Genomic DNA, 27,957 nt, shown 5'->3' on the forward strand with positions numbered 1-27,957 from the left:
ATGCTATGGAATAGACTTCCCATACATGTCAAGCAGAGCACCTTACTGGCCCTCTTCAAGAGAAATCTTGATGAATGGATGGGAAATAGAAAATTCACCCCGGGAATCACTCCAGTGGCTGTACTCAACAGAGGCACTAGGAACTAAGGTCGGGTGTCATGATGCCAGGGTAATCCTATGGGCTAGGCTTGTAAAAGCTCCAGGGCCGTTAGCCTAGTACACATCTATGAGTGTAAAAAGTAGCAGCAGACTGTAGTTGTAATTTGAGATTATGTAAAATGTAATTTAGAGGCAAGTTTAGCCACAGTCAGCAAGAACTTATTGCCATTTGCATGTCTCTGAATTGCATGTAGTTACTGCCAGTGCTAAACATAATTTTTTGTCATTAATTACTACTGACGGCTCATAATTAGGAAGACCTTATTATCATTTAATTTGCATGTCTCTGAATCTCAGGTCATTACTGTCAGTGCAAAACATAATTTTTTTGTCAGCAATTACTACTGACGGCCCATGCATCTCATTGACACAGGCAGCCCTGTTCACTCTCCCACATAAATGCAGATATTCGTACGCACGCACTTACTGACATATGATCAACAGGAACCTCCCCAATCAATTGCACTTATGGGCACATTCACCCATTTATGCACATATCTACCAGACACACACGCACACACACACACACACACACACACACACACACACACACACACACACAGTCATTTGTGACCGCTCATACTACAGAGAGGCACATGCATTAACAACCATTGCATCTTTGCCTTGCCTAACCTTACCCTTTAACATGGTCTTCCAACTGACTGTAATGGTGGGAATGCAGCATTTTGAACATGCTGATTAACATAGCCAGCTATGCTAATTTAAGTAGGCATTTCCAGGGGGGAACAGATTGCTATTTAGCATTAACTGTTCCCCCGCAATGCCTCATTAGCATTTAACATAGCCTTAGAGATGGTTCATCATGGTAATTCTACCACCTGTGTAGAATTACTGTGGTAGGCTTGTCTCCAAATCAGAAAGGGTGTTTGCAAGTGGCTGGCCACCCATGTTGGGACTTAGTACTCTTTGTAGCCTTTTCTGAATCCCAGGGAAAGCTCGTGCATTTTTTAATCTTGAAACTATAGCAAGGCACAAAACCAGTCAGAATGAAGTATGTTTATATGTAAATTGTCCTAAGACTGTGCCCTGTTCCATTTTTAATTTTTAACTGCAATGCATTGGTGCAGCAGTAGCGTTCTCACCTCACAGCAAGAGGTTATCCAGTTCAATTCTTGGCTAGGGTGCCTTCTGTGCAGTCTGCATGCCCTCCTTACATTCGTGTGGGTTTCCTCTAAGTGCTCTAGTTTCCTCCCATGTCACAAAGACATAAATCTGGAGTGTTTCTCCCTGGGCCTCTGCTGAAAATTGGCTTTGTTCCAAGTCGGACTTTCCTGTAAACAAATGTTAAATAAATAATAAACTAACTTTAAGTTCATCTCATGAATGAAGTGGAAGCCAGAAAAACTTTTGAACTATTTGTTGCTTCTTTGAGTGATCTTTAAAAAAATGGTGTCAAATTTGCTATTCATGCTGCAGATATTTTCCTCTGTGGCATGAGGCTTTCTCTCATAAACTGGATATTTTCTCAGCTGCTTGTCCAGTTCAGACCACTGTCTAAGCTGGGTGATCACATGCTAAAGTTCATATAACTTGAGCAAATGGCACACAGTATTGACCAGTGGTTCATAGTTTACGTACCAGGCTATCTGCCCTTGTGGGCCATTTTCAGTTTATCCAAATTCCCTTTCAAAGCTGAGAATCAAACCTTATATCTTGTGATTGTGAGGTAAACACCTTAACCATTATTCCAACCCCCCTCCCAACCCCAACTAATACTAAACAGGGCTGGTCAACCCTAATTACAAGAAGACTGTGACATGCTAATAAGTAATTAGTTATACATGTGGGCACTGTACTGTTAGGTCAGTGTTCCTGTGCAAGAAAGGGTTATGTGTTAGTTGCCACTGTATGTGAATATGCATGCATACATTTTACAGTGTGTATTTTGGCATACGATGTATGTTTGCTTGTGTGTGTGCTGGTGCATACATGAATTAATTGGTTTACAGAACTTCAGAAAGTAACAAGAAAAATCTTTATTTAACAGTGTGTGTGTCTGTTTCAGATGTCAGCCTCTGCCCTAGTTTGTAATTCTTACTTGCACAAAAGGGCCTTGTAAGTGATATTGTCTGTAGAGTTTCTGTAGATAATTGACAAGGCCTTGCTGTTTACTGACACGCTGATGTCAGTGGTCTGCTGGTGAATGCATCCTTTCTGCTTGCTGGAACTCCGACCATATTGCGTAAATAATGATAAATCTGTGGGTGTTGGACTTGGTTCAGGACAAAAATAGCACCAATGGAGATGTGTGGTGTACAGTAGAAAAAAACAGAACAGCCATGCTGGAAGGCTAGTACTTACTGGCGCAATGTGGAACTTAGTCATATGCTTAAATTCTTAGTCATATACATTTGTAGCTGAGTCAGTGTGAATGTAGGGGTTTACCTTTCCTACCAGACACTGAATATGTGACAAATGTCTTTAAGATTTCAGTTGAAATTGGGAGAGAGACCCAGTACAGTACTGTTGGCTGGGCTGTAGGCTTCAGTGTGGTCCCTGAGGTACATAAACCAGTGAGTTGCTTTGAGGAAAGTTTTTTTCTGCGTTTTTTACTTTGTTTCATTTAAATATGTCTCATTTTCTTAGTTGTAAATATCTGTCTGCAACATTACTTTGCAGAATATATATGAAACAATGATGCTAGAGAAACTAGGACATTTGTTGTTCTGAGGATTTCTTTGTTTAGAAACAGAAAGTTTAGTAATGAGTAATAAAGATAGGCACGGAATAACTTGGATAATTTTAATAAGTTAAAATAATTAGACTTTGAGTGCAGTTATGCTACTCATTTTTACACCAAGTTTAATTATAGTATGAACTAGCTGTTTTTGTGGTATTTTTATTGGAAAAGAGTGTAAATTGCTAGGGATACTCTGTGTTTGTGTTTTATGGGCCTGCTGTAGGAATTTGTATTTTTAGGATGTGGTAGAAGGAGATCATTGTGGCTGGCAATCTCAGTTTTGGTTATGCTTGTTTTGTAGAGTTTTACATCATTATCTGCAAATTAAGAAACCATGTTAAAATAGTTCTCATGCATGAGTAATAGCATAAAACAGAACATCTGTTTTAAATGGAAGTTTTATGCACATCCTGCTGACCCAGAGCTGTTCCTATACTATCCTGTATAGGCAAGTAGTATATGTACCGTAACTGTATTGTGCTTATTTCAAGTAGTCCGCAAACTGCTATGCTGTTGAAGACACTACACTTTATGCTTGAGTCTAGCACTGTAGTTTGTAAAAGATATTTTTCAGGGCCCTGTGGTGAGTTGGAAATAACATTGAGTATGTTGATGTCTTTCCTCTGTGGTATGCTATGCAGTTAGAAAGGACTGCTGGAAGTAAGAAGGAACTAGGACTATACGTCACAGCCCCAAAGGGACTAAAGGGAAGCCAGTCCTGGGTCATGTCACAGGTCTGAGGGGCTAAGGCTGGCCGTGTTAGTGAATGGAGGAGAGACTCATAGGATGGGAACAACCGCCCTTTTTATTGTCAAAGAACCTCAGAGGTTCGGCCCCTCTACTCATCATTTCTTTCTCCTTCATTATTCGTGGTGACCTGATGGCTTGTGATCTTATAAGGCCAGAGAACGTGTGTAATAGGTGTATTCAGTTAAGTACACACAGTCAAGACGAGTGAAAGAACAAGCATTAGACACGACGGGCATTCAACAACAGCTTTACCTAGCCACCGTCTGATATACAAGTCACATAGCACATGGACCCAGATACTATTAACTCATATTTAAAGACATCTACAGGTATTCTTCCTGTATAGTATGAACAAATATATTGCACCCCATGCACTATAAATAAAAAAGTACAGCAAATATAATTACGTTTGGATTTAAATACAATGATTGCAAATACACAATTTTAGCTACATGTCCACTTATAAACAATGTACTGTATGGACTAAAAAGTTTAAATCTGATACAGAGGTCAAGAAAATGGTCACTTTAGCATTTCCAGAACCCATATTCACAATTTAGAGTCACTCTGGGGTATTGGTTTCTTGTTCAGTCTTGCAGACCTTCAGTAGTAATTTGAATCAGATTGATCCTTTATCACAGTGTTGTCTTGAGCTTCATCTTAATGAGGAGTCATACGCTGGTTATTTATTTATCATTTGTTAACCGGGAAAGTCCAACTTGGAATGAAGCCAATTTTCAGCAGAGGCCCGGGGACAAAGGCTCCAGATTCATGTCTTTGTAACGTGGGAGGAAACCCACACGAACGTAGGGAGGACATGCAGACTCCGCACAGAAGGCACCCCAGCTGAGAATCAAAAGGGAGAACCTCTTGCTGTGAGGCGACAATGCTACCACTGCGCCGTCCGCTATCTTGAATAACTTTCTTCATTTCAATGTCTTGGCACAGAGTTTCCGCCACACACTGAGAAATGGTGTTACACTGAGAAGGTTTATCTGATTCAGTATTTTGAAATACCATTTGCAAATTCAAAAATGGTAAAAACTAAACTTCTCCAGAATCTTCTTCCTGTACAGCTGCATATCTAAACCTTGTATGTGGTTTGTGCTTTATTCCTCCATCTAACATATCACTGTGGTGTGTAAGATAATTTTCTGGGATTAATTCCCAAATTCTTGCTTATCCTCATTTTTTTTCCTGTTTGCATTTATGAACGAATCTTCATTCCATTCATGTTGTCTTTCTTTTGTTACATCATTAAGCCTTTCTTTGATCTTCTAGAAATAAAAATGTAAAGTTGATAGCTTGAGTTTGAAATGTCTTACAGTTATCAACTAGTGCAAAACGTCATCAGATTGCAAATGTTTTTCCTTTTTTTGTACCAAAATTGGAAGATGGCTATCTGCATTTTCTGAACTTTTCACACTTTCTGATGAGATTCTTTATATTTTGAAAACTGCATTCTACTTACCCACTCTTTGGAGAATATTTTGGCCTTGAAGCTAGTGTATTCAAATTCCCATACACACATACAGTGTTTTCTGTTTTCACACACACACATTGTACTTTCATGCACGCATTCACTCACATACCCAGATAGAAACATAAACAGACTCATACACATACATACAGACATACACTTTACAGCAGCCAGTCAAACACGCCCCGGTGAACTTGTGCAGCATGGAGTGACTTTGGTTTTTAAGAATTTTTTAATGTAATTTTTAATGGTTAAAACTTAAAAACTAAACTGGCATTACAAGCTGACAAACAGCATCATTGTGACCTGCATGTGCTACTGCTGTTACATCCACCGCCTCTTAGCAGCTGTATCAGCATCTGTATGGTGTTTCAAACAGGGTGCCAGTGAGAGGCAGCAGCCAATGGCAGCGTTAGGCAACTGTGATGGGGATCATAAGCCCTCGGAGTATCAGGGATCTGAAAAGGTTTACCAGTATTTTAAAAAGTCTTGCGGGCACACCTGTTGACCTCTCGCAGCACACTGGTTGAAAATTGCCTATATATGCACACACACATACAAACATAGAGGCATACATATTAATTAAAATATAGTAATCTATTGTATAATAAAATGTGTGAAATAGATATTCATGCGTAGGACATGCTGTTTACACCCTGAATTCATTTTGTGAGGAATCTCTGTGGATGTTCCAGTTGTTACATGTGCTTAGTCAGATATATACCAAAGGGGGCATTGTACTCAATTATGGGCCAGTTGAGGGCAAAATACAGTGGAAAGATAACTTCCTTGAACCTAGATGTTATGCCTTTGCTTATAAGTTGAGCAGTATAGAATGATTTCCTTACTATCTTAGACACATTTTGGTGTATTGCTAGTTACTATGTACATATGTGCCCAAATCCCTTACTTCTAGTTCTACTTTTAGGGTAGAGCTATTGATGAAGTAATTTCCTATGGTGGCTCACCTCCCAAAGTCTTTGATGTAAAGTATAAAATAAGGGGAATAATGTCCGGATTATAGTGTTTTATGGAAAAAGCAGGGTCTGACTTGCAAGGGATTAAGATGCTAACTTGGGATCTTCACCTGTCTCTAAACCTGGAGTCTGGATCTGTGTGAACAGGACAGCATGGCCATCTTAACACAGTGCATTAGAAGAGAGACACTGTGAACAGTTAATGTGCTACACAGGACTGTGATTTAAGTAACAGCGAGGAAACAGAGAAAGAAAAACAAAAGCGAGTCGCTATCCTGGAATCCATGTGTGTACGCACTAATGTGTTATCTGCATTGTGGCCAAGTTGATACAGTTGAAGAATAATATTAAAATATACTAAACTTTAGGATCTTTCTGATTATCAAGCTTATGGATTTATATTCATATTAAAATGTGTATGTAGGAAGTCAACTATAGCGATAGGGATTTGAGGTGATCTGCATAGGACGTGCTGTTTGCCTCAAATTAGGGACACTTTTTTAAATACTAAAACGAATAATTTAGAAATTTAATAGAAAAAAATAAGATAACTTGACGTCTTTTTTTAGGGAAAAGAAATATGTAACTTTAATGATTATTAGTATAATCTGACTTGTAATATACCTTCTCTCTCAAAACTTTCTAATTTTAGGAGGGACAGAATATATATTTTTAGCCAGATTTAGTGACAGTTGAAAGGTATGACAACTAAATCATAACTCGCAATTATGAGAGTTTGCTAATGACAGTGGCATACCTCTCAGCTGTACAGATTTTTCAGAATGTCTGGATTTTTGCCTCATATTTTTGGTCTGTTCTTCATAAAAATTGTGTTTTTTGACAAATCACTGGGATGATTTAAGGACGAAAGTCACTAAATAATGACAAGCATTTAAGTTTCAGACTTCACGTGCTTCAGAAAATGCACTCTGACACACATCCTATTATTCTAGCCACTTTCTAAGTTTATAAGTTCAATATTTAAAATGTGTCCCTATTTTTGGGCCTTTGTCCCCCTATTATGTCAGGCTTTGTCCAGATTTCTTGCGCTAAGGGGTTGAGTGGTATGGACAGTGGTTATCAGGTTACATCAATATTAGTGTAAAGTCATTGTGGAGGTGAATGGCATTAAATATTTCACATCTGCCCCAACCATCCAGCTGTATATGGATCAGTAGAAGTATTTCAACCAACCCAGAAACTGGGAACAGTTGATCTAATGAAGTCCAGTTGTTGGATGAAAGCACTTATCTTAAATAAAAGCTGACATATTTCTGTGACTAAGTCTGTTTAAGTTTCTCTTCAGTACTTTCATAGAAGAGGAATTAACATCTGAAGTTTTGGATTATTTATTTCTGTTGTTTTTAATTCTAAATTTAAGAATTTTTCCTTGTCATTTTTCTCAAATAAGGAAGTGAAGGAAGTCTGCTATTTTCACAGTGTGGATAACTTTTTGATGAAGAGATATGAATTTAAAATAAAAGAAATTTAGCTTTACAACTGCAGGCCATTGAATTGTCAGAGAGCGGAGGCAGGCTACCTGTCCATCATTAAGTTTCAGGGAAGGCAACAGTAATAAAAAATGGGGTTGCACCTGATAGCACTATGGTTATAAGGGGGGGTGACAGAGACTTGCTTTAACATCTGTAACTTGGCCATGAAATCCACTTGTACATTTCATTTTCTTATCACGGAATGCTCTGTTGTGATGGTCAATTACTTTTATGTGCATAATATGCATACGAAATGCTGGTACTCATTTTGGTGATATAGGCATCTGATAGCAAATGTTTGTAACCTTTATGTCTTTATATTTAGTAGTGAGTGAACTGTTTGTGAAGGAGAAAGCATAAGTTCCTTGTGACAAAACTTGATGTATAGCTAAGTTTACTCAGGAGACTATGTGAACAGTGTCAGCCTGGACTCCAAAATGCAACCCTACATACAGTTTTAAATGCAGTCTTCCTGTGTGGTACTTTAATTTGCATAGGTTATTTTTCATTAATATGCTTGACCTTGTGTGGTTTATCATATTTTGCAGTCTGGCGCAGATGGACAGTCTCAGAGCCAAGGTTTCTGGCAACATGTAGAGTCTGGCCTGAGGGAACAGCTGCAGACCCTTCGACTGGATTTAGCTCAGTGCCGGCAGCAGAAACAAGAACTGCAGGACCAGCTGATGGTGACCGAAGCAACTGTACAGGCCCAAGGCAGTCAGCTGAAACAATATAGGCGCTTGCTTGGTAAGTTTTGTTGTTTGATACAGTGGTTTACTTTGGTGTTGCTCATTTGCTGGGATAACTACAGTTCCATGTTCTTACATACTTTTTGACATCAGCATTCCAAAAAAGGAAGCAATGTATTAGCTGTTGGGTGGAGTGCAACTTTGTGATGCAGCAAGACAACCTGGACACAAGAGCATGCATGCATTTTTCACCATTTCTGAAGCCTACAGCTTCCATAGTCTTACTGATATCCTGTTACTGCATTATGTCTTCTAAACCATGTCTAGTTTGCAGTGTCTTCTCTATCTCATGTACATCTGCCAGTCATCACCAGTTTAATGATGTTTCCAGTTTCATGACTGGATTCCCATTGCCACGGTACCTTCTATTTCTGATGGTTTATTACTCCCCAGTTCACTTGCCAGAGTTCTTGGGCATTGCAACCCTTCGCTGGTCGTAACTCACTCCTCAACTTTCATCACTTCCCTAAAACCCCCCATGCAGTGGATTATTCTTCTTAATATTGAAATTTTTTGTATATAATGTGCTCATTGTTGATTTACAACTCCTGACAAACCCTATGCATCTGTTCTGCACTCCTTACCTTACAGAGATGTCATTAACTTGTTTACTTCAACCTTAATTAGATCTTACCTAAGCTGTACAAATGAAACCCGAAAAGCAGAATGGTCTTAAGGTCAAAGCTGTTAAGATAAACAAGGAATATTCAGACTGCCGTTTTGTGAAGGAAAGCCTGCATACCCCAAACAGAGGTTGTGCCCCCCTTACAATCTTGTCTTGTGTCTTTGACTTACAGTGATACACTCCTAATATTTTATGCATCTCTAGCTTTTTCAGTTTTCTTAGGAGACCATTTATGGTATCCTGCATAGTCGTCATCATCATCATCAATCATGGCCATTTGTACGGGACTCTTGTCAGATTATGTTCACAATTGGGTGCTAACAAGGCTAGCTACCCAATAGCACATCTGCTCCCTTTGACAAAGCTGTTGCTAGAATCGCAGATGCTGTCCTGCTGGTGGTTGTTTGTCATTAGTGCTACTTTTTGTAAAATGTAGAACATTAACACACAAATATAATTGCATGTAGTTTAATAATTGAGCAAAATGCAATACATATGTTGAGTTTAGAGTAGCCAGTCCACCAGGATATTTTTGGGAAGTGGGAGGAAACATACAGCCACAGGAAGAGCGCACAGACTTTATAGTAACTGAAGTTCAGGTTTTGAGTTGTGAAGCAGAGATCTTTAGCACTGAGCTACCGAGCTGTCTCATACCAGTAATCCATGACATGCTTTTAAAGCACCTGTCTTATAGGTTCATAGGTAGGTACTAGACTATTGGCCCTAGGGCCTATACAAGCATAGCCAAAAAGGTACTCTGGCTTTCGCCACCCAAGAAAATTATTTTCCTGTGCCCCTGTCAAGCAGAACCACAGAAGTTATCCCTGGGGTGAATTTCCTATTACCCATCCAATCATCAAGATTTTTCTTGAAGAGTGCTAATGAGGAGCTCTGTTTGACATAGATAGGTAGTATGGGAAGGCTCTGGGACAGGAATCTATCCCTCCAGCATGTTCTGTTTATTGTGGTGAAAAGGTTTAGGTCCCTAGAGCGTGTAGCTCGGAGGGATTGGGATTTCTTTAAGTGGAGCATGTCCAACAGCTCTGGGTTTGTCATAGCTTTGTATGTTAGGCAGAGATCGCCTCTGAGTAGGTGATATGCGACAGAGTAAAGCTGGAGTTTGTAGACGGTCTGCGTAAGGCATCTGTTTGAGGCCAGTAATCCTCTTTGTGAGGTATTTCTGCGGCCTTTCAGTTGTTGTAGATGTCTTGTGAGGTACATACCAAAAGGAGCATTGTACTCTATAATGGGTCTAATGAGTGATGAGTAGAGGGGAGCAATGACCTCTTTTTTTCTGGATGAGAAACCTTTTGTGATGAGGTGTACCACGTAGAAGGATTTCCTGACCACTGTGGTGATGTGATTATCAAAGGAGAGCCTACTGTCCACCTGTGTCCCAAGGTCTCTTATCACACTTTCGGTGTTAAGTAGACTACCACCTATGTAGTAGTTAATGGGTACAGAGTTTTTTTACCAAAGGGGATGACAATGCACTTTTTGGCATTGAGCTTGAAACCATGGCTATGGCACCAGGCATCTGTCTCAGTGAGGCCCTTTTGTAAGATGTCCACATTGTTAGGAGTTTCGATTATGGCTCCTAGTTTGCAGTCATCTGCGAATTTAGTTAGCCAAAGACCTTCTGTGTTAGCCTGTACTTCAGAGAAGTAGATACAAAACAGGAGAGGACCCAGGACTGAACCCTGTGGTACTCCACTTGTCACTGGTCTGAAGTCTGATTTGGAGTCTGCTACTTTTACAAAGAGGTCATTGTTCCCCTCTACTCATCACTCATTAGACCCATTATAGAGTACAACGTCAGTAAGCCAGTTAGCAACCCATCTTGTGACATAGGGATTTATACCTAGTTTAGTGAGTTTATCTATAATTCCAGAGTGGGGGATAGTGTTGAATGCTTTGGTGTGATCTAGATAGGCTGTGTGAACCACCTTACCCTCATCTATGGCTTTGGTGACTATTTCAAAGAAGTCTTTTTTATGTTTATGTCCTTAGACGTCTCCCTTCCGTTTTGATTTTTAAATTTTCTTTGGGAAAAGTAGAGTACATATTACAGATCAAAACAGCAACAGTATTTAAGTTGAGGTTTATTTTCTACATGTCATATAAGTACAGAATTAAAAGTTTTGTGTTATGAATTAACATCTGTGATGTCTTAGTTGTACATTTATCTCCTTCTCTGCATATATGGATCCTCTGAAATTGATCTTTCTCAATGCTGAGGTTCCAAATACTGACAAAAATATCTAAAACACAAAAATATCAACAAGATCGTTGTAAAGTAGGGAAGGGATGGTGAATATATCCTTTCCCTGCATAGCTGGTGTCAAAAGATTTTTAATACTCTTAACATATACTGGAAGAATCACGCAGCAAAAAAGGTAGGCCAAAAAAGAGTTTATTTAACATGCATGGAGATCTGCCACAAAAAGTTCTTGGTTGTCAGCAGTCTAATTTCTACACACTTTACATGGGTTTTTATACCCTCTTTCATGCATACTCAGCAGCTGGTTACTAGACAAGGAATTTCAGTCAAGGCTATAAATTCACTCAGTGGAGCCTTAGATGGTAAAAAGTCAGACACAAGATAAGTTGGTGCCTACATCAAGGTAACATCCATGCACTCCTCCTTGGTCAGAGGTCAGTCCCAAGATAGGCCTGTGCCTGGACCAAAGTAGCATCTGTGCATTCCTTTCTGGTCAGCAAATTCCTTACAAGAAAAACAACTCATTTTAGCTTATTTCTTTGCACGCAATGCAGTTTCACATTTTAACCCTTCCTATACAGGATACAAAGATGTTGAACACAAAGATTCTTACTACATTTCCCCCCTCACAACACTTTGTATCCCCAGTAATACATTTTATTCATACAGGTTTTAACACAGTTCATTTCCTGTATATTCAAAATAATAAGCTTTAGTTGCATTGGCAGACAATACACTCGATATTATCATTCGGATGCAAGGAATGCAGCAACAACCCAACAGTAGGAATATAATAGCACCAATACATACAGCAATTAAGACATTCATAAATACTGTTCCTCAATTCCCAAACCAATTTTGGAAAAAGTCAGTCAATGGATTCTGTCCTGGTTTTGTAAGTTCAGAAACTTGCTGTAGGATCTCCAGATGACTGTTAATGTCATATCAGTTGTCTGTAATGAACGGACAACACTTGCAAGTACCTCCTTTCGCCGCTAGGGTGAGTTCGGGCGCCATACGATTCTGCAACACTACAGTCCTTATTGCAGTTAACTCATCCGTCACCAATCCTAGCACACAAAATGTTGCATTGCTCAGAGTTTCTAACAGTTTTGACAGTTTTCTGAGCTCCCAAATAGATTTTACTGTCCCATAAGCTGGAAGAATACCAGCCCAAGAAATGACATCATCGCCCAAGTCCATGTGTGACAGTCCCTTGCTGCTACTGTGGGCCAAATCGTGATGATAGATCCAGGATGCATCAATGTTACCTACGGGATTAACAGGTTTATTCACAGCACGTACATTTCGTATTTTACCTTGGGGAAGAGTAAATGAATGTCTTATAGCTGGTGCTAAATAACCCAAAAAACAAACTGCCTGACCAATTCCTTGGTAACCATTTGTATGCTTTTTTACCACAGACAAAATAACAGTCATTCACTTTAAGAGTGATATTTACTGGAATAGGATGATTTCCTTTGTCTTGTATCCCTTTAAACAAAAGATCATACACAGATAACATTTTTTCAACAAAACTTGTGACATTAATAAGCCCTGTACTATTAATAAGCACTCTTATAGGCTTGAAACTCATTGCACAGTGCCCATCTATTGTACAGTTATGAATTATGGTTACATTACATTGACTCCATCCAACCTTAATTTTTCCAGATCTCTGGAAACATACAGTTCCATTCTGACGACCCATGAGGGGTAGTGCTATTTTGTCCTTTAAGGCTACGTTTGAAGATGTTCTTCGTCTTCCCTTGCTGCAGTCCTGACAATTGGGTATAGTCCGCGTCCCAGTCGGCCCGAATACCAGAGTATAAGGCTGACGTCGGTCATGGCGCCTTAGACTGACGTCAGTACGTCAGGGTACTAATGCGCATGACCGACGTAATTTCCTCAGTCTTTTTTGCCGCATGGTCCGATGCAGAAGCAATTTTGCGAGTGCAGGTTGGCGTTCTGAGATTTTCCGAAACCGGAGTTTCAGACCGAATACAGAGTTGGCTAAGTAACCCGTTGGAACATTTTGGTTTTTTCTTGCCTCAGTATTTAACCGGATGTCAGAAAAAGTGAATAACTGTATTTCTTGTGGGAAGCAGATACCGCATAGGGATTATCATACATTGTGTATACCTTGTTTAGGGCCTGAGCACGACGTTGTTGGTTGCCGCTCTTGTGCTAGATTTAACAAGCGCACTATTAAGAGGAGGCTTGATTGTGCTAGGTTAGTGTTTGGGAAGCGTTGCAATTATACTATGCCGCCGGATGCTCCGGCGCCTGCTTCATCTAAGAAGCGCAAGGACAAAACAGTGAAGTCTAGGGTGAGGAACCGCAGTCCCGGACGTCGGTCCTTTAGAAGGCTCAGGGGAGCCAGAGGTTTTGCCAGGAGTCTCTATGGAGTCTCAGGCAGATACTTTACTGTTACAGGATGTGCCCTCTCAGGAGGTAGGCCAGGCTGAGGGGCTTCTCAGGTAACTGTTCTTCCCTCTCTTCCCAAGGTAGTTAGGGCCTCTCCTTCTGTTGCCAAAGCTTCTTTTAGAGGAAGGCCAAGTTCAGCTTCTGTAGGGGCTTCTCCTAGCATTTCGGCTCTGTGCCTAAGAAACATATGCTTAAAATGGCAGAAGATTTGATTACTCTGATTAGAGGTTCTATGCCCCCACCTGATAAGAGGCCTAGGGTGGAACAGGAGTTTGATAGTTTTGAACAGTGTTCACAGGCTTCAGAGTCTTCTGTGGAAGACTTGCCAGAGTTTCCTACTTATTCTGATTCTGATGTGGATGATTCCACTCCTTCAGCTTCTCCTCCTGAGGATTTTTCATTTTCAGAGACTCTTCACTCCATGAGGGAGCACTTTAAATGGGAAGGCCAAGATTACTCTGACTCCAGAAAAAGGCTTAGGGAATTCTTGTTTTGCCCCAGCATAGGCCCTTAGCTATTCCTCCTGTGTTGAATGTGGTGGAGGATGTTTTTGCAGAGGCTTCTCTGAACCCTGATTCCTTGCCTCCTGCTCCTGTTAAGCCTGATAGGTATTATAGGGTGCCCAAGCTCATAAGTATTTGTTTAAGAGTCCCAGGCGGACCCAGAAACTGTTTCTCAGGGGCCTAAAGGTGTTAAAGCTTCTGTGGTTAAAAATCCTGTACCCTCTGATAAAGAGGCAAGGGCTTTGGATAGGTGGGGTAAGAAAGTATATACTTCTTCCACTCTAGCCATGAGGGCGTTGAATTGTCAATTTCATATGCTGAAATATCAGAATTATCTCCTTTCACAATTGAAATCTAAGGTGGATGCTTTGGCGGAAGGTATTGAGTGTAAAGAATTGCTGGATTTGGTTCATGTGTCTGAACAAGTGGGTAAGCATTCTTTGCAGTGTGGTTTTGATGCTGTTCAGGCCTCCTCGAGGGTGGCTGCTACTAGTTCTGTTCTTCGCAGACATGCATGGTTGAAGGATCAGAATTTAGCTGAGCATGTTAAGACCAGGATTTTGGATGCTCCTTTACAGTCTGATGTGTTGTTTGGACCGCCTGTGGAAGCAGTTTTAAAGAAAATGGAGGACAAAGCTAAGTCTATGCAGACTGTTAAAGATTTTGCAGGTGCAGCCTCCAAGTTTAGTAGAAATTGGCCTGCTAAGGGGTGGACATATCCTGCTTATGGTTCCCAGTCTAGGGGTAGGTCTAGACGTGGTAGGGGCAGGGCTCAAGGTTCTTTAGGCCTAGATCAGACAGTTCACCTGCTCAGACTTCTGGTGAGGGCAGGGTCAGTCCTTTCGTAAGCAGAACCAATGACCTGCCTTTTCAGCTGCCAGTGGACTCTCGTCTGGCAGCTCCTTTGGGAGGAAGATTGTCTCTTTTCAAAGAAAATTGGGATTTAATCACTCAAGACAGATGGGTGCTGGATATCATTCATCACGGGTACAGATTTTATTTCCACACAATGCCCCTTTCAAAGGCATGCCAGATGTTCCTCCTCCACAAAGAAAAGAGGCTCACAAGCAAGTTTCTCAGTTACTCCAGATAGGGGCTATTCAGCCAGTCCCTGTGTCAGAAAGGGGCTTGGATTTTATTCTCGCCTGTTCCTAGTACCAAAGAAGGGGAACACGTGGAGACCAATTTTGGATTTATCTATCCTCAACACTTATCTGGACATTCCCAAGTTCAAGATGTTGACGTTACAGCAACTGTTACCTCTGCTGGGCAAGGATCACTGGATGGTAACTTTGGATCTCAAGGAAGCTTACCTTCATGTGCCCATAAGGCTAAGTTGCAGAAAGTATCTGCGGTTTCGAACTGGAGATTTTCATTATCAGTTCTCTGCATTGCCCTTTGGCTTATCTACTGCCCAGAGTATTCACAAAGGTTCTGGCTCCAGTGATAGCTTACTTCAGGCTTCAAGGCATTCAAATTTATCCTTACTTGGACGACTGCCTGATTCTGGCTCAAGAAAAGGAACACCTTCTACAGCATCTGGAATATGTCATAGCAGTGCTAAGATGCCTAGGGTATTCTGTGAACGAAATAAAGTCCAGTCTAGTACCCTCTCAAGACATGTGCTTTCTGGGTGTGAGACTGAATACAGCAGCCCAGATGGCCTTTTTAACCCCGGACAAACAAAAGAGTCTGTCACTTTACTTCCATCAACTATCTCATCAGTCCGTGCTGACTGCAAGGACAGTCCTTCAAGCATTAGGGTTCATGGCATCTTGTATTCTGGTGCTTCCCAATGCCAAACTGCATATGAGGAAGCTGCAATGGTATCTCAAAAATGTATGGACACAGCACTGCCAAGATTTGGACACTGTCATTCAAATAATACCTTGCCTTCAAAAGGAATTCTTGTGGTGGGCTCAGGAATGTCACCTAAACAAGGGACTCTCTGTGACCCGGCCAGAGGCGAGTCAGATTTTAACGACAGATGCCTCGGACACTGCTTGGGAGCTCATCTAAATGGAAAGTGGATACAAGACAAGTGGCCTGCCAGACTACAGCATCTACATATCAGCATGAAGGAGATGTTAGCAGTCCAGTTTGCATTGATGGCGTTCAAGGAGTTACTTCTTCCAGGGCAGGTGTTGATTCTGACAGACAACACAACTGTCATGTGGTACATCAACAAGCAAGGGGGAACACATTCTTATCCTCTATGCAGGCAAGCAATGATTTTATGGGAGACTGCGTTAAGCCTGCAACTGACTCTTCAGGCAAGGTTTCTGCCAGAGCACAGAACTCCCTAGCAGATGTATTAAGCAGACAAATCATGGATCCCCACGAGTGGAAACTGGATCTTCATGTATTTCAGAAATTGACAGTGTCATGGGGAACTCCAGACATAGATCTGTTCGCTTCTCCACTAAACCACCAGCTGCCAAAGTATTGCACAAAGGGGTTTCATCACACAGCTTGGAAAGTGGATGCTCTGTCTTTCAGTTGGAAAAACCTTCATGTCTATGCCTTTCCACCTCTACCTCTTCTTCTAAAGGTATTACTAAAGGTCAGACAGGACAGGCCAAGGATGATTTTGATAGCTCCAGATTGGCCTCGGCAACACTGGTACCCGCTTCTAAGGAGTCTTGTAAAGAAGCCTCCATGGCCTTTACCTCTGATTCCTCATCTGTTATCTCAGAAGGACGGTCATCTGCTCAATGTCAAGCTTCCATCTCTTCATCTCACAGCTTGGCATATTCTGTGTTGAAGCATGGTAGGTCTCAGCTTCCTCAACAAGTTTTAAATGTGATTATGGAAGCTAGAAGGCCTAGTACTAGGAGAGTGTACGCCGAAAAATGGAAGAGATTTTTATTTTGGAGTACAGCAAAGAATTTGGAGATTTCAGAGCCTAATTTGAGTGTGGCTCTTCAATATCTTACTGAATTATTGGACAAAGGTTTGTCTTTCTCTTCCATAAAGATTCATGCTGCAGCAATTTCAGCTCACTATGATTGTGACCCACCTTTGTTTTCGCATCCTTTGTTCAAGCAGTTTCTTAGAGGGCAAAGAATATAAGACCCCACGTAGAGCTCCTACTCCTGCTTGGGATCTCAATTTTGTGTTGGAAAAACTTACTCTACAACCTTTTGAGCCTGCAGCTACTGCTGAATTGAAATATTTGTCATGGAAGACTGCTTTTCTATTGGCTATTACTTCTGCAAGAAGGGTGTCTGAGTTGCAGGCCCTTATGGCAGTAGAGCCCTTTTTGATTTTCCATAAGGACAGGGTATCATTACGTACTAATCCTTCCTTTATGCCTAAGGTAGTTTCTAGTGTGGCTTTAAACCAAACTATTCATTTGCCTACATTTTTTGCAGATCCTCAAAATAAAGGGGAAAAGATTTTGCACACTTTAGATGTACACAGGCAATTGCGTTATTATTTGAGCAGGACTAAAGATTTTAGGCAGTCTCAGCAGTTACTTGTTTCTTTTGCTTTAAGTTCACAGGGCAAGCCTGTGTCAAAACAAACTATTTCTAGGTGGATTGGCTTTTGCATTGCATTTTGTTATTCCCATCATGGCAAAGAGGTTCCAGCTGGGATTAGGCCTCATTCCACTAGGGCTACTGCCACTTCAACAGCATTTCTAAGGGGTGGCAACTAAGGATATTCTGGAGGCAGCTACTTGGAGTTCAGTGCATACTTTCTCTAGGCATTATCACCTGCCTATATACTCTAAGACTAGAGCTGGTTTTGCCACAGCTGTTTTACAAGGCATGTTGTCAGCTCCTGCTACTTTATAATTTGCCAGCCTCCCTTACCTCTGCTTTGGGATTCTACCCAATTGTCAGGACTGCAGCAAGGGAAGACGAAGAACATAGTACAGTTTTGTACCTACCATAAATGTAGATGTTCGAGGATTCCCTTGCTGCAGTCCAATTTACCCTCCCTCCTTCCCTCTGTGTTTCAGGGTGGTTGTGTAGGTGAGTTTACATGCTTATATTTTTGTATATATTACTGTATATATTGTACATGTTTTTTGGTGCAGGTTGTTTTTGGGACTTGTCTTTTTGGGTCTTCTGACATCTGGGGCAAGAAAAGACTGAGGAAATGGCGTCGGTCATGCGCATTAGTACCCTGACGTACTGACGTCAGTCTAAGGCGCCATGACCGACGTCAGCCTTATACTCTGGTATTCGGGCCGACTGGGACGCGGACTATACCCAATTGTCAGGACTGCAGCAAGGGAATCCTCGAACATCTACATTTATGGTAGGTACAAAACTGTACTTTTCAAACAGTAAATTAGTCCATGTATCATTTGCCCCCAAAGGGACTGTACCTAACATCAGGCCACCATGTACAGTAGGGATAGCTGTGCATATCCAACAATTTGAAACATTAAAAGACAAAGCATATGCATATTTAATAGCTTGGTACGTATTAAAGGGTGGATGCCAAGCTGTATTTTTATCTCTCTTCATTTGGCTAGTTTCGTTTGAAAATAAAAACGGCCAAAACAGAAAAGTAACAATCACACTTATTAACAACAAAATTAGTTTGGAATGCTTTTGTGGGGAAAGACTAAATCCTTCCGGTATTTGCATTGCTACAATAGTCAGATATTCATACAAAACAAGATTACTACTAATTAGTGTTCCTCAGTTTCCTGGTTCCACTTTCAGGATCCTGTTGTTCTTCTGATCTGAAAAATAATAATTCATTAGAGAAGTGTTAGTTTTTGTCAGCATTTTCCTCATGTAATCTGCTATCTCTTCACCCCCCTCACGTTCCGAGCAAAGACCTTGCCACTGCGGGACGTAATAAGGTACGCATTGACAGGAGTGCCAGAGGTAAGCAGTTTATCCAAGACTGATGTGTCTCGGTCATGAGTTTATGTAACTTGCCTTTGAGAATGCCAGTATGGCGTTCAACCAACCCTGCTGACTGTGGGTGGTAGGCTCAATGATATTTTAACTTGATCTGAAAAACGGCGGCCAGCTTTTGAATAACTTGGTTCACGAAATGTGTGCCATTATCAGAATAGATGCATGTAGGTAGCCCAAAATGAGAGATAATGTTATTTGTAAGAGCCTTGGCTACTGACAGTGCATCTGAGTGTGCTACCGGAAAAGCTTCTACCCATTTTGTAAAAGCATCAATAATGACTAACACAAATCGCTTTTGTTGAACAGGAGTAGAGTGGGGGATAGTGTTGAATGCTTTGGTGTGATCTAGATAGGCTGTGTGAACCACCTTACCCTCATCTATGGCTTTGGTGACTATTTCAAAGAAGTCTTTTTTATGTTTATGTCCTTAGACGTCTCCCTTCCGTTTTGATTTTTAAATTTTCTTTGGGAAAAGTAGAGTACATATTACAGATCAAAACAGCAACAGTATTTAAGTTGAGGTTTATTTTCTACATGTCATATAAGTACAGAATTAAAAGTTTTGTGTTATGAATTAACATCTGTGATGTCTTAGTTGTACATTTATCTCCTTCTCTGCATATATGGATCCTCTGAAATTGATCTTTCTCAATGCTGAGGTTCCAAATACTGACAAAAATATCTAAAACACAAAAATATCAACAAGATCGTTGTAAAGTAGGGAAGGGATGGTGAATATATCCTTTCCCTGCATAGCTGGCCTTAGGCATAGGCCAACTAGGCAGCCGCCTAGGGCGCCACTCTAGCAGGGGCGCTTTTCCAGTATTTATTTAATGTAGGTAGACCAGGATGGGGGCACCGGGTGGGGTGGTGGGGGGTGCCGTGGAGCCCTTTTGCCTAGGGCACCAGTTGACCTAAGGCCGCTCCTGTTTCCCTGCTATTGTGTGACATCTGAGTTGGTGTATGTAAGTAGCAGGGAGTGTGTGAGGGATGCAGACGTGATTGCCTCCCTGAAAAAAAAAATACATTTGCATGCTGTCTTTGAGTGTGCTCAGTTTCTGTTCATATTTTGTGTTGTAGATGCTTTTGGCCAGTGTTTTGTCTGACATTATTATAGAACACTTTCTGTAGACCATCTCTTTCTGTCTCTCTCTCTCTCTCTATATATATATATATATATATATATATTTTACAGGGGGTAGATCTTCATTACTGACAACCAGAGCTGCTATATCTTTGAACCCCCCTTCATCATTCTGTGGGGAATTCTTCCTTTTTCTAGAAGCATGGCAGTGACACATTGAATACTGTTGTTGCCTTACAGAAAAAGACTGTCTATTGCTCTTACAAACTTAATAAGTTGATAGAATAACAGGTTTAGCATTAGCATGACTTTTTTGATGGGAAGGAATTCTGAAACTCAAATGTCTGTCATTATTTTCTAACTTCAATCTATAATGATTTGCCAGAAATTCAGAATTTTATGAAAAATAGACCAAAAATGTCAGGCAAAAATCTGGGCATTCTGCACAAATCTGTACAGTTGAGAGGTATGACACCCTTCATCATTCTGTGGGGAATTCTTCCTTTTTCTAGAAGCATGGCAGTGGCACATTGAATACTGTTGTTGCCTTACAGAAAAAGACTGTCCAGTTTGCTTCTCGGCTGGGGTGTCTTCCATGTGGAGTCTACATGTCCCCCCTGTGTTCATGTGAGATGTTTTTTGTGTTTCGCTGTTGCGGTCCTGACTTGTTGGATTCCCTCCTCCTATGGCCGGTGAGCTCCCTTCCCTGACATCAGTACATTTGGATATAAAGGGAGCCAGCCGATGCCATGACATCAGTCTTTTCTTCCCGTTAGAGACTGAAGCAGTGTTTCAGCACATCAGTTGTTCTGCACCAGACAGAAGTCTTCTAAAGCTAAGTACCCCATTGGGGAACTCTCTTCCCTGCTTTAACTTATATCAGACAAGGTTAACAATTATCTGCTCTGTGGTAAACAAATTCCACACTGAGACTTTCATATGTTGTGTGTCACCTGTCTAAGCCAGTATCACAACGTCCCTAGTTGCCATTTTTCTGACCATTTCAATTCTAGGTGTAAGGCCAAAATCTTAGCTAGGCGTCTTAGTCTGCCATTTTCTTCACATCGTTCGATGGTGTCTTCCGGTCATCCAGGGTCGAGCTCTCTAGGCATAAGAAGGACAAGGAAAAAAGACGCAATCTTAGAGCCTTGGATGACAACCGTTCACCGTCTGCCAGCCCCCCAAGGCTTGTTATCACTGGGGAAGGCAAGGTGCTTTCACAGCCCCCTTCTGTGACAGAGGTGGGTGGCGTAGGCAAGTATCTAGACCCATATGGAGTCCGACATGCTGTCAGGTCCCTCAACTTCTGCACAGGCTTTGGCTTTCAGTTAGTCGGTCGAGTCCAGAGTAGCTCAGCAAACCTCAACTTCCAATGAACAATCTTGTACCGGTGATGTTCCTTCGAGGCATCAGCCTGCATCTGTTGTATCTTACCAAGAGACTGGTATTAGGATTGCGGATGTACCTAGACCCAAGGCCAAAGCTATTTCTAAGAAGGGTTCTACCTCAGGTCTTATGCTTAGGCCTACTAGCTCCCATGGTCTAGGCTAGCAGCAAGACCTGGTCAGGTTAGCTGAAGACCTTATCTTTTTAGTCAGGGCTAGGCAACCCCCTTTGGAATCTTCCCCAGGGAAAAGGAAGGGGGATCCTACCCGTGAAGCTTTCTCTGAACTTCCTGATTCAGATGAAGATTCTGACCAGGAGGAGTCTGTCTTTGAGGAAGGACCTTTCCTTACTTCTTTTGAAGATTCAGATTCTGAGGAGACTCTGCCTTCAGCTTCTCCTCTGAAGACATCACTTTTAGGGATGCACTCCATGACATGAGGGAGCATTTCCAGTGGGAGGCAGAGGAATACCCACAATCTAAAAAGAAGGTTATGGAGTTTCTTGACCTCCTGGAACACAAATCTTTGGCTATTCCTCCTGTATTGGAGGTGGTAGAGTATGTTTATATGGACTCTTCCTTGAATCCAGATGCTCTTCCTCAAGCCCCTGAAAAACCAGACCTGTTTTACAGGGTGCTGGACTCATATAAATACCCCCTCAAAAATCCCTCTGCTGACCCAGAGGTTGCCACTACATGCCTCAGGGGAGCTAAGGTCAGCTCTTCTAATAATCCTTTACCTGCTGACAAAGAAAGCAGGGCCCTGGATAGTTTTGGTAAAAACATCTACACTTCCACCACCCTAGCCTTGAGGGCCCTTAACTGCCAATTCCATATGATAATATGCCAACAAAGTATTTTAGATAAAATGAAACAAAAGATGTCCTCCCTGGAGGACAAGAACATTTCTAAGGAATTGTTGGACTTTTGCCACTCCAGCTCCCAGGTGGCTAGACACTCATTAAACTGTGGCTGTGATGCCATGCAGGCCTCTGGCCAAGCTGCTGTATCTAGCCTTGTCATTAGACGGTATGCTTAGCTTAGGGAACAAACCCTACTAGACCACGTCAAATCCAAACTTCAAGATGAACTTCCTCTTTCAGCCAAAGGCTGAGGCTGTGCTAAAAAAGATGGAAGATTAATAAAATCTATGCAAACTGTTAAGGGCTTCCTCCAAGTTCAGCCTCCTAGGTTTAGTAGGAATTTTCCCACTAAACAGTGGTCATTTCCCTCTCGATCAAAAAGCAGCCAGAAGAAACTCCAGAGAGAAAGGCCTCAAAGGCAGCAGCATTCACAAAGGCCCATGCAGTTGTCCTCAGCAACCCCCAGGCAGGGGAGTTTTAGGCCACAGGACCCCGGCAGAGAGCAGCAGTGACTCTTCCTTTCCCCTACTCACCACCCACCCTCTCCAGAAAAGAGAGGAGGAAGATTATCCCTGTTCAAAGAAATTTTCTCTCATTACTTCAGACAAGTGGGTTCTGAGGGTCATCTCAGATGCTTACAAGCTCACTTTCAAATAGCCATTAAGGTACTCAAGTTGCCTGGATGTTCCACAAAATCAAAGAGCAGAGGCCCTTTCTCAGATTCACAACCTGTGCTCACAGGACTCAGTGGAACCAGTGCCAGAACATCAAATAGGGAAGGGGTTCTATTCCAGGCTTTTTTTTTTTTATTCCAGTCTAGTTCAGATACAGATTGTTAGTTTTAGCACTTGAATTTGCTTATTCGTGCTCAGCACTTGTTCAGAACTTGTTGTAAGCACTAAATAAGCTACAAATTACTACATCACTCAACCTTCCTCATTACCTAGAGGAAAACAGTTTTTGTACTTACTTTCCTCATTTGCTTAGAGAAAAAACAGCTCTTGTACTCACTTTCCTCACTTATCTAGAGAAAAATATTTTTTTTATTCAGGCATGTCCAAGGGTCAGCTCCCAGTGTTCTCTCCTGTCTATCTGATGAATCTGGGCATCTTGGGACAATGTAGAAATTGCCTCATGTACACAGACAACCCTTTCCTCCTACCACCCAACACTACAACCTGTGAGAGATGCACTTATCTAGTCAAACTGGAGGTAAAGCTCTCTCCAACCAAGACTGAGCTTGACAGTCAAGAGGAGAAGGTAAACACTTGCACCACACCACACTCATCACATAGTCTGACTAAACCTACACCACCAAACTCCACACATAGAAACACAAAAACATTCGTGGAGGCTTTCAAGAATAATCTGCTCAAGCAACAGAGACATCCAAAGCAGAAATGCAAGCAACCTCCACCCCCAACACAACCCAAATGACACATAGCCCACAGACTCAGTGTGTCACTCAACCGCAGCCCATAAGGCAAAACAACGTACCTAACACACTAGTCATAGGTGACTCTATAGTCAGGCACACTGATGTCCCACTCACCAGGCTAAACAAGGAGAAGGTTACTGTCAGCTGCCTGTCGGGTGCCAGGATCCGCCACATAACCCACGCACTCAGGTCACTCCACAACATGTACAAATATGACTCTGTCATTGTCCATTTTGGTGTGAATCACCTGTGATGTACCTCCCTGGACTTACATGAAAAGAGACATAGAAGAGCTCTCTGATCTTGTAGCCCAGGTAGGTATGACCCTTTCCCTATGTAGCATCCTGCCATTGCCCAGAATGGTACTGCAGTACAAGGACAAAATGATTGACTTCAACAATTGGCTACGCTTCTGGTGTCATTCTAAGGGGATCCAATATCTGTCTGCCTGGGACGACATGGTTGACCGACCATGATGCTTTGCCAGAGATGGCCTGCACTGTCACCCCTGGGATTCCGGATACTGGCTAAGGCTCTTGCCGCCCCTGTAGTGCCTTTTTTAGACAAGGTTCAAATGACAAATTCGCCACTGTAACAGGAACAGGCAAGCAAAAACTGAGAGTAATGCTACTCAATGCTAGATGTCTAAATCTCAAAATGCACTCCCTCGAGGCACTCCTTAAAATGGAGAACATCGATATCTGTGCCGTTACTGAAACCTTGTTCAAGGCTTCAGAGAGCACCCCTGCATAAACAGGCTATAACTCATACCACACTTTTCTGCCACCTAACCTGGACTAGCACACCAAAGATGGAGGTGTGTCCATATTCATTAAGGATATCCACACCTCCAGGCTAGTTGCTCAGCATAGTGCATCCGAGGTTATCCAAGTGCAACTAACTCTGGGCAAAACAGCAGTCCAAATTGTAGCTTGCTACAGATCCCCCACCATGCCCCAGGATTCCCACTCCTCTTTTCTTGATGTACTAGAAAATATTAGGGTTCAACCAAACACCCTAATAATGAACGATTTCAACTACCCCACCATTAACTGAGAAAACTACTCATGTACCAGCTCCTTTGCTCGACGCTTTCTGGATTTCATAAATTCCAATGCACTGGATCAGCTTATCCACATCCCCCACCAGGGGCAACAATATCCTAGACCTAGTCATTATCAACATGAGTGACCGATGTTCCACACCTGAAGTCAACTCCTCGTTAGTCAGATCCAACCATAAGCTAATCACCCTAGATATCCACATCCTGCCCCCACCCCCCATTAAGGAAACCATGGTAAAAACTTTCTCCAAAGCCAACTTCATGCTTCTTAAGACAGAAGTGGCGAACGTCATGACACCCATGCAGATGGACAATACAGTTACGACTGCTGAATCCTACACAAATGCACTGTATAAGCACTTACATGAGTGCATGTATCATGCTATCCCAAACAGAACCAAGATGCTAGCCTCCAAAAAAAGGAAGCCAATCTGGTGGTCCCCTGCCATAAATAAGCAATACAACAGAAGGAAGAAACTGTTGCAAAAGTGAGTAAAATCCCATGAGTGGAGGAGCTCCCTGGTCAGCCTTAGTAAGAAGTTGAGATCCCTTATAAGATCCTTCAAAGCTAGCTATGAAAACAAAATCACCACTGATTCTAGGGACAACCACAAAGCATTCTATAGCTATGTCACAAATCTCAATGGCAACACCCAGATCTGCTGTGAGTTACAGCACAACGCCACGAAAATTACAGAACCAACTGATATTGCCAACATCCTGGCAGATAGGTTCAGTGTTAATTTTACCCCCTCTCACCCCCTAAAGGGCCCATATCTATGCAGGAAGAATGCAGAGTCCCTGTAATCATAACTACACAGGTAAAAGCTGCACTCTCTAAAGCCAAAAACACAGCATCCATGAGACCGGACAACATCCCAGGCTGCATTTTACATGAATTTATTAAAATTAATGCCAGTAATGAACATTTACGTTGGAGAAAATTCCTGACTTCATCAGATACACAGATAAAACTCAAAGACTGTTTAAATACTAGTCACAAGGTACATTAATTGAATGAATTGATAGACAATTAGTATTTAAAGCAGCAGTTTCTGATAAAAACATTTATATTGTTTACTCCATTGACTGTGGACCATTCTCGAACAATATACAATATATCCTGCAAAAAATACATACTATATAACATAATATTTTAAACATAAAAAGTATATATATGATACTGAACTAAAAAGAATATATATATATATATTTCTCATGCACAAAATACCATAAATATAACATTCAAATTTATATACACTTCACAGTTTTGCTGCTGTTAACTTGAGCAGTGGCACAATAGATATATTGTCATTTAAACCTGGTGTTCTGTTAGCTTCCAATATGATTTGCCAATAAGCCTCCCGATACTCTAGTTTTGTTTCCCAAGGGCCACCCCTGGCTTCCCTGGGCAAAGTTTCCAAAACAAAAAACACAAACTTGGCTTGATTGCACATCAAAGTATGCCTATACAGAGCATTTTTGGAGTTTTGTTTTTGAATTTCGTACAAGTGTTCGTATATTTTACGTCTCAAATGTCTTTCTGTTTTCCTGACGTAGAACCCATCACACATCTGACACATAGCAATATATTTTAACCCCTGTGTATTGCAATTAGAATAAGAGGATGCTGTTATCCACCTATTTCTAGCTGAAATAAATACCTTGTCAGTATGGGAAATATTCTTGCATTGTGTACAGGCCCCATATTTGTATGTGCCTCTACGTTGATTAGAAAATACATTGAAACACCCTCCTTCTTCTAATAAATTTTTAATATTACCACCCTTACGAAAAACAGGTTAGGTAGGTCAGTAAAATCACTAAATCTTTCCCATTCTTTTTCCACTATGTTTTTAATAACACCAGAATTGGCACTATAGTCTGTAATAAAGGCTCTATTAAATCCTACTGGTGAATTTTGAACACTACTGGAATCCGTGGAAAGATGTATATTTCCTATGTCCAAGATAGGTTTATATTTATTATTCCTACCATCCCTCACTTCGTTACTTATATAAGTAAAATATATTATAAGTAAATATATATACGAAAACGTTTTAAATGGTCATTACTGGCATTAATTTTAATAAATTCTAGTGGTTGCGGTTTTGCCTCAAGACTGAATTTCTTTTTGGAGATTTGTTGCATTTATTCAGTCGAGTGTCTGATTTTGTGGTTGCATTTTACATGAACTTCAGAATGAACTGGCTCCCCACCGAAGCACCATGTTCAGTCATAGCCTCACGTCAGGCTTTGTGCCCACTGGATGGTGCACAGCAACAGTTATCCCACTCCACAAAGGGGGAGCCACCACTGATCCCACAAACTATCGCCCTATTAGCCTGACAAGCCTGGTCTGTAAGGCCATGGAACGTATCATCATGGAACTCGTAAACAAAGACACTGGTAACCTCCAAACTCTGGACCCCACCCAGTTCGGGTTTGTGAAAGGCAGATCATGCCTTCTGAACCTGATCAACCTCTTTGAGGCAGTCACCAAAGCCATAGATGAGGATAAAGTGGTTCACACAGCCTATCTTGACCTTGCCAAGGCTTTCGACACCATCCCCCATTCTGGAATTATAGCTAAACTCACTAAACTAGGTATAAATCCCTACGTCATAAGATGGTTTGCCAAATGGCTCACTGACAGAACTCACACTGTAAAAGTTGCAGACTCCAAATCTAACTTCAAACCAGTGACAAGTGGAGTACCACAGGATTCAGTCCTGGGACCTCTTCTGATGTTCTTCCTGTTTCACTGTTCCAGTCATCACATTTGGGTTATCTGCCTGCAGGTAGCCCTCAGCTGGCCTGAATACCAGAGTCTTCGGATTTCTGCGTTGGATGCTGTCTTTTCTTCCATGATGTCAGGTTGTCAGGGGTATAAAACATGCAGCCGACACCATTACATCAGTCTTTCTTGCCGTGTGGTGCCCGAAGCAGAAGCATTTCTCAAGTGCTGGTTGGCTGTCTCCTGAAATTTTCGTTTTCCAGTTTCAGACCCAAAGTCTTCAAAAAAGATAAGTACCCGATTGGGGATCCTTTTTCTTGCTCTAACCGATGTCAGTAAAAGTTAACAATTGTCTTACCTGTGGAAAGCAAATACTTCATAGAGATTTTCATTCGTACTGCATCCCCTGTTTAGGCC

At 41.5% G+C, this 27,957-nt stretch overlaps 1 protein-coding gene across 7 annotated transcripts in view; it reads left to right on the plus strand.

Annotated features, from left to right (window-relative positions):
* Window positions 1-27,957, plus strand: part of LOC122813133 (phosphodiesterase 4D interacting protein) — a 1,898,306-nt gene that overhangs the window by 1,520,628 nt on the left and 349,721 nt on the right. For all 7 annotated transcript variants that reach the window (XM_044085281.1, XM_044085280.1, XM_044085276.1 and 4 more), the window contains one exon: window positions 8,109-8,307. In XM_044085281.1, coding sequence (XP_043941216.1) covers window positions 8,109-8,307 — 199 coding nt within the window. The remainder of the gene's footprint in view (window positions 1-8,108; window positions 8,308-27,957) is intronic.

Source organism: Protopterus annectens, chromosome 10.part0 (genome assembly GCF_019279795.1).
Source record: "Protopterus annectens isolate FY-2018-M chromosome 10.part0, PAN1.0, whole genome shotgun sequence".
NCBI lineage: Eukaryota > Metazoa > Chordata > Ceratodontiformes > Protopteridae > Protopterus > Protopterus annectens.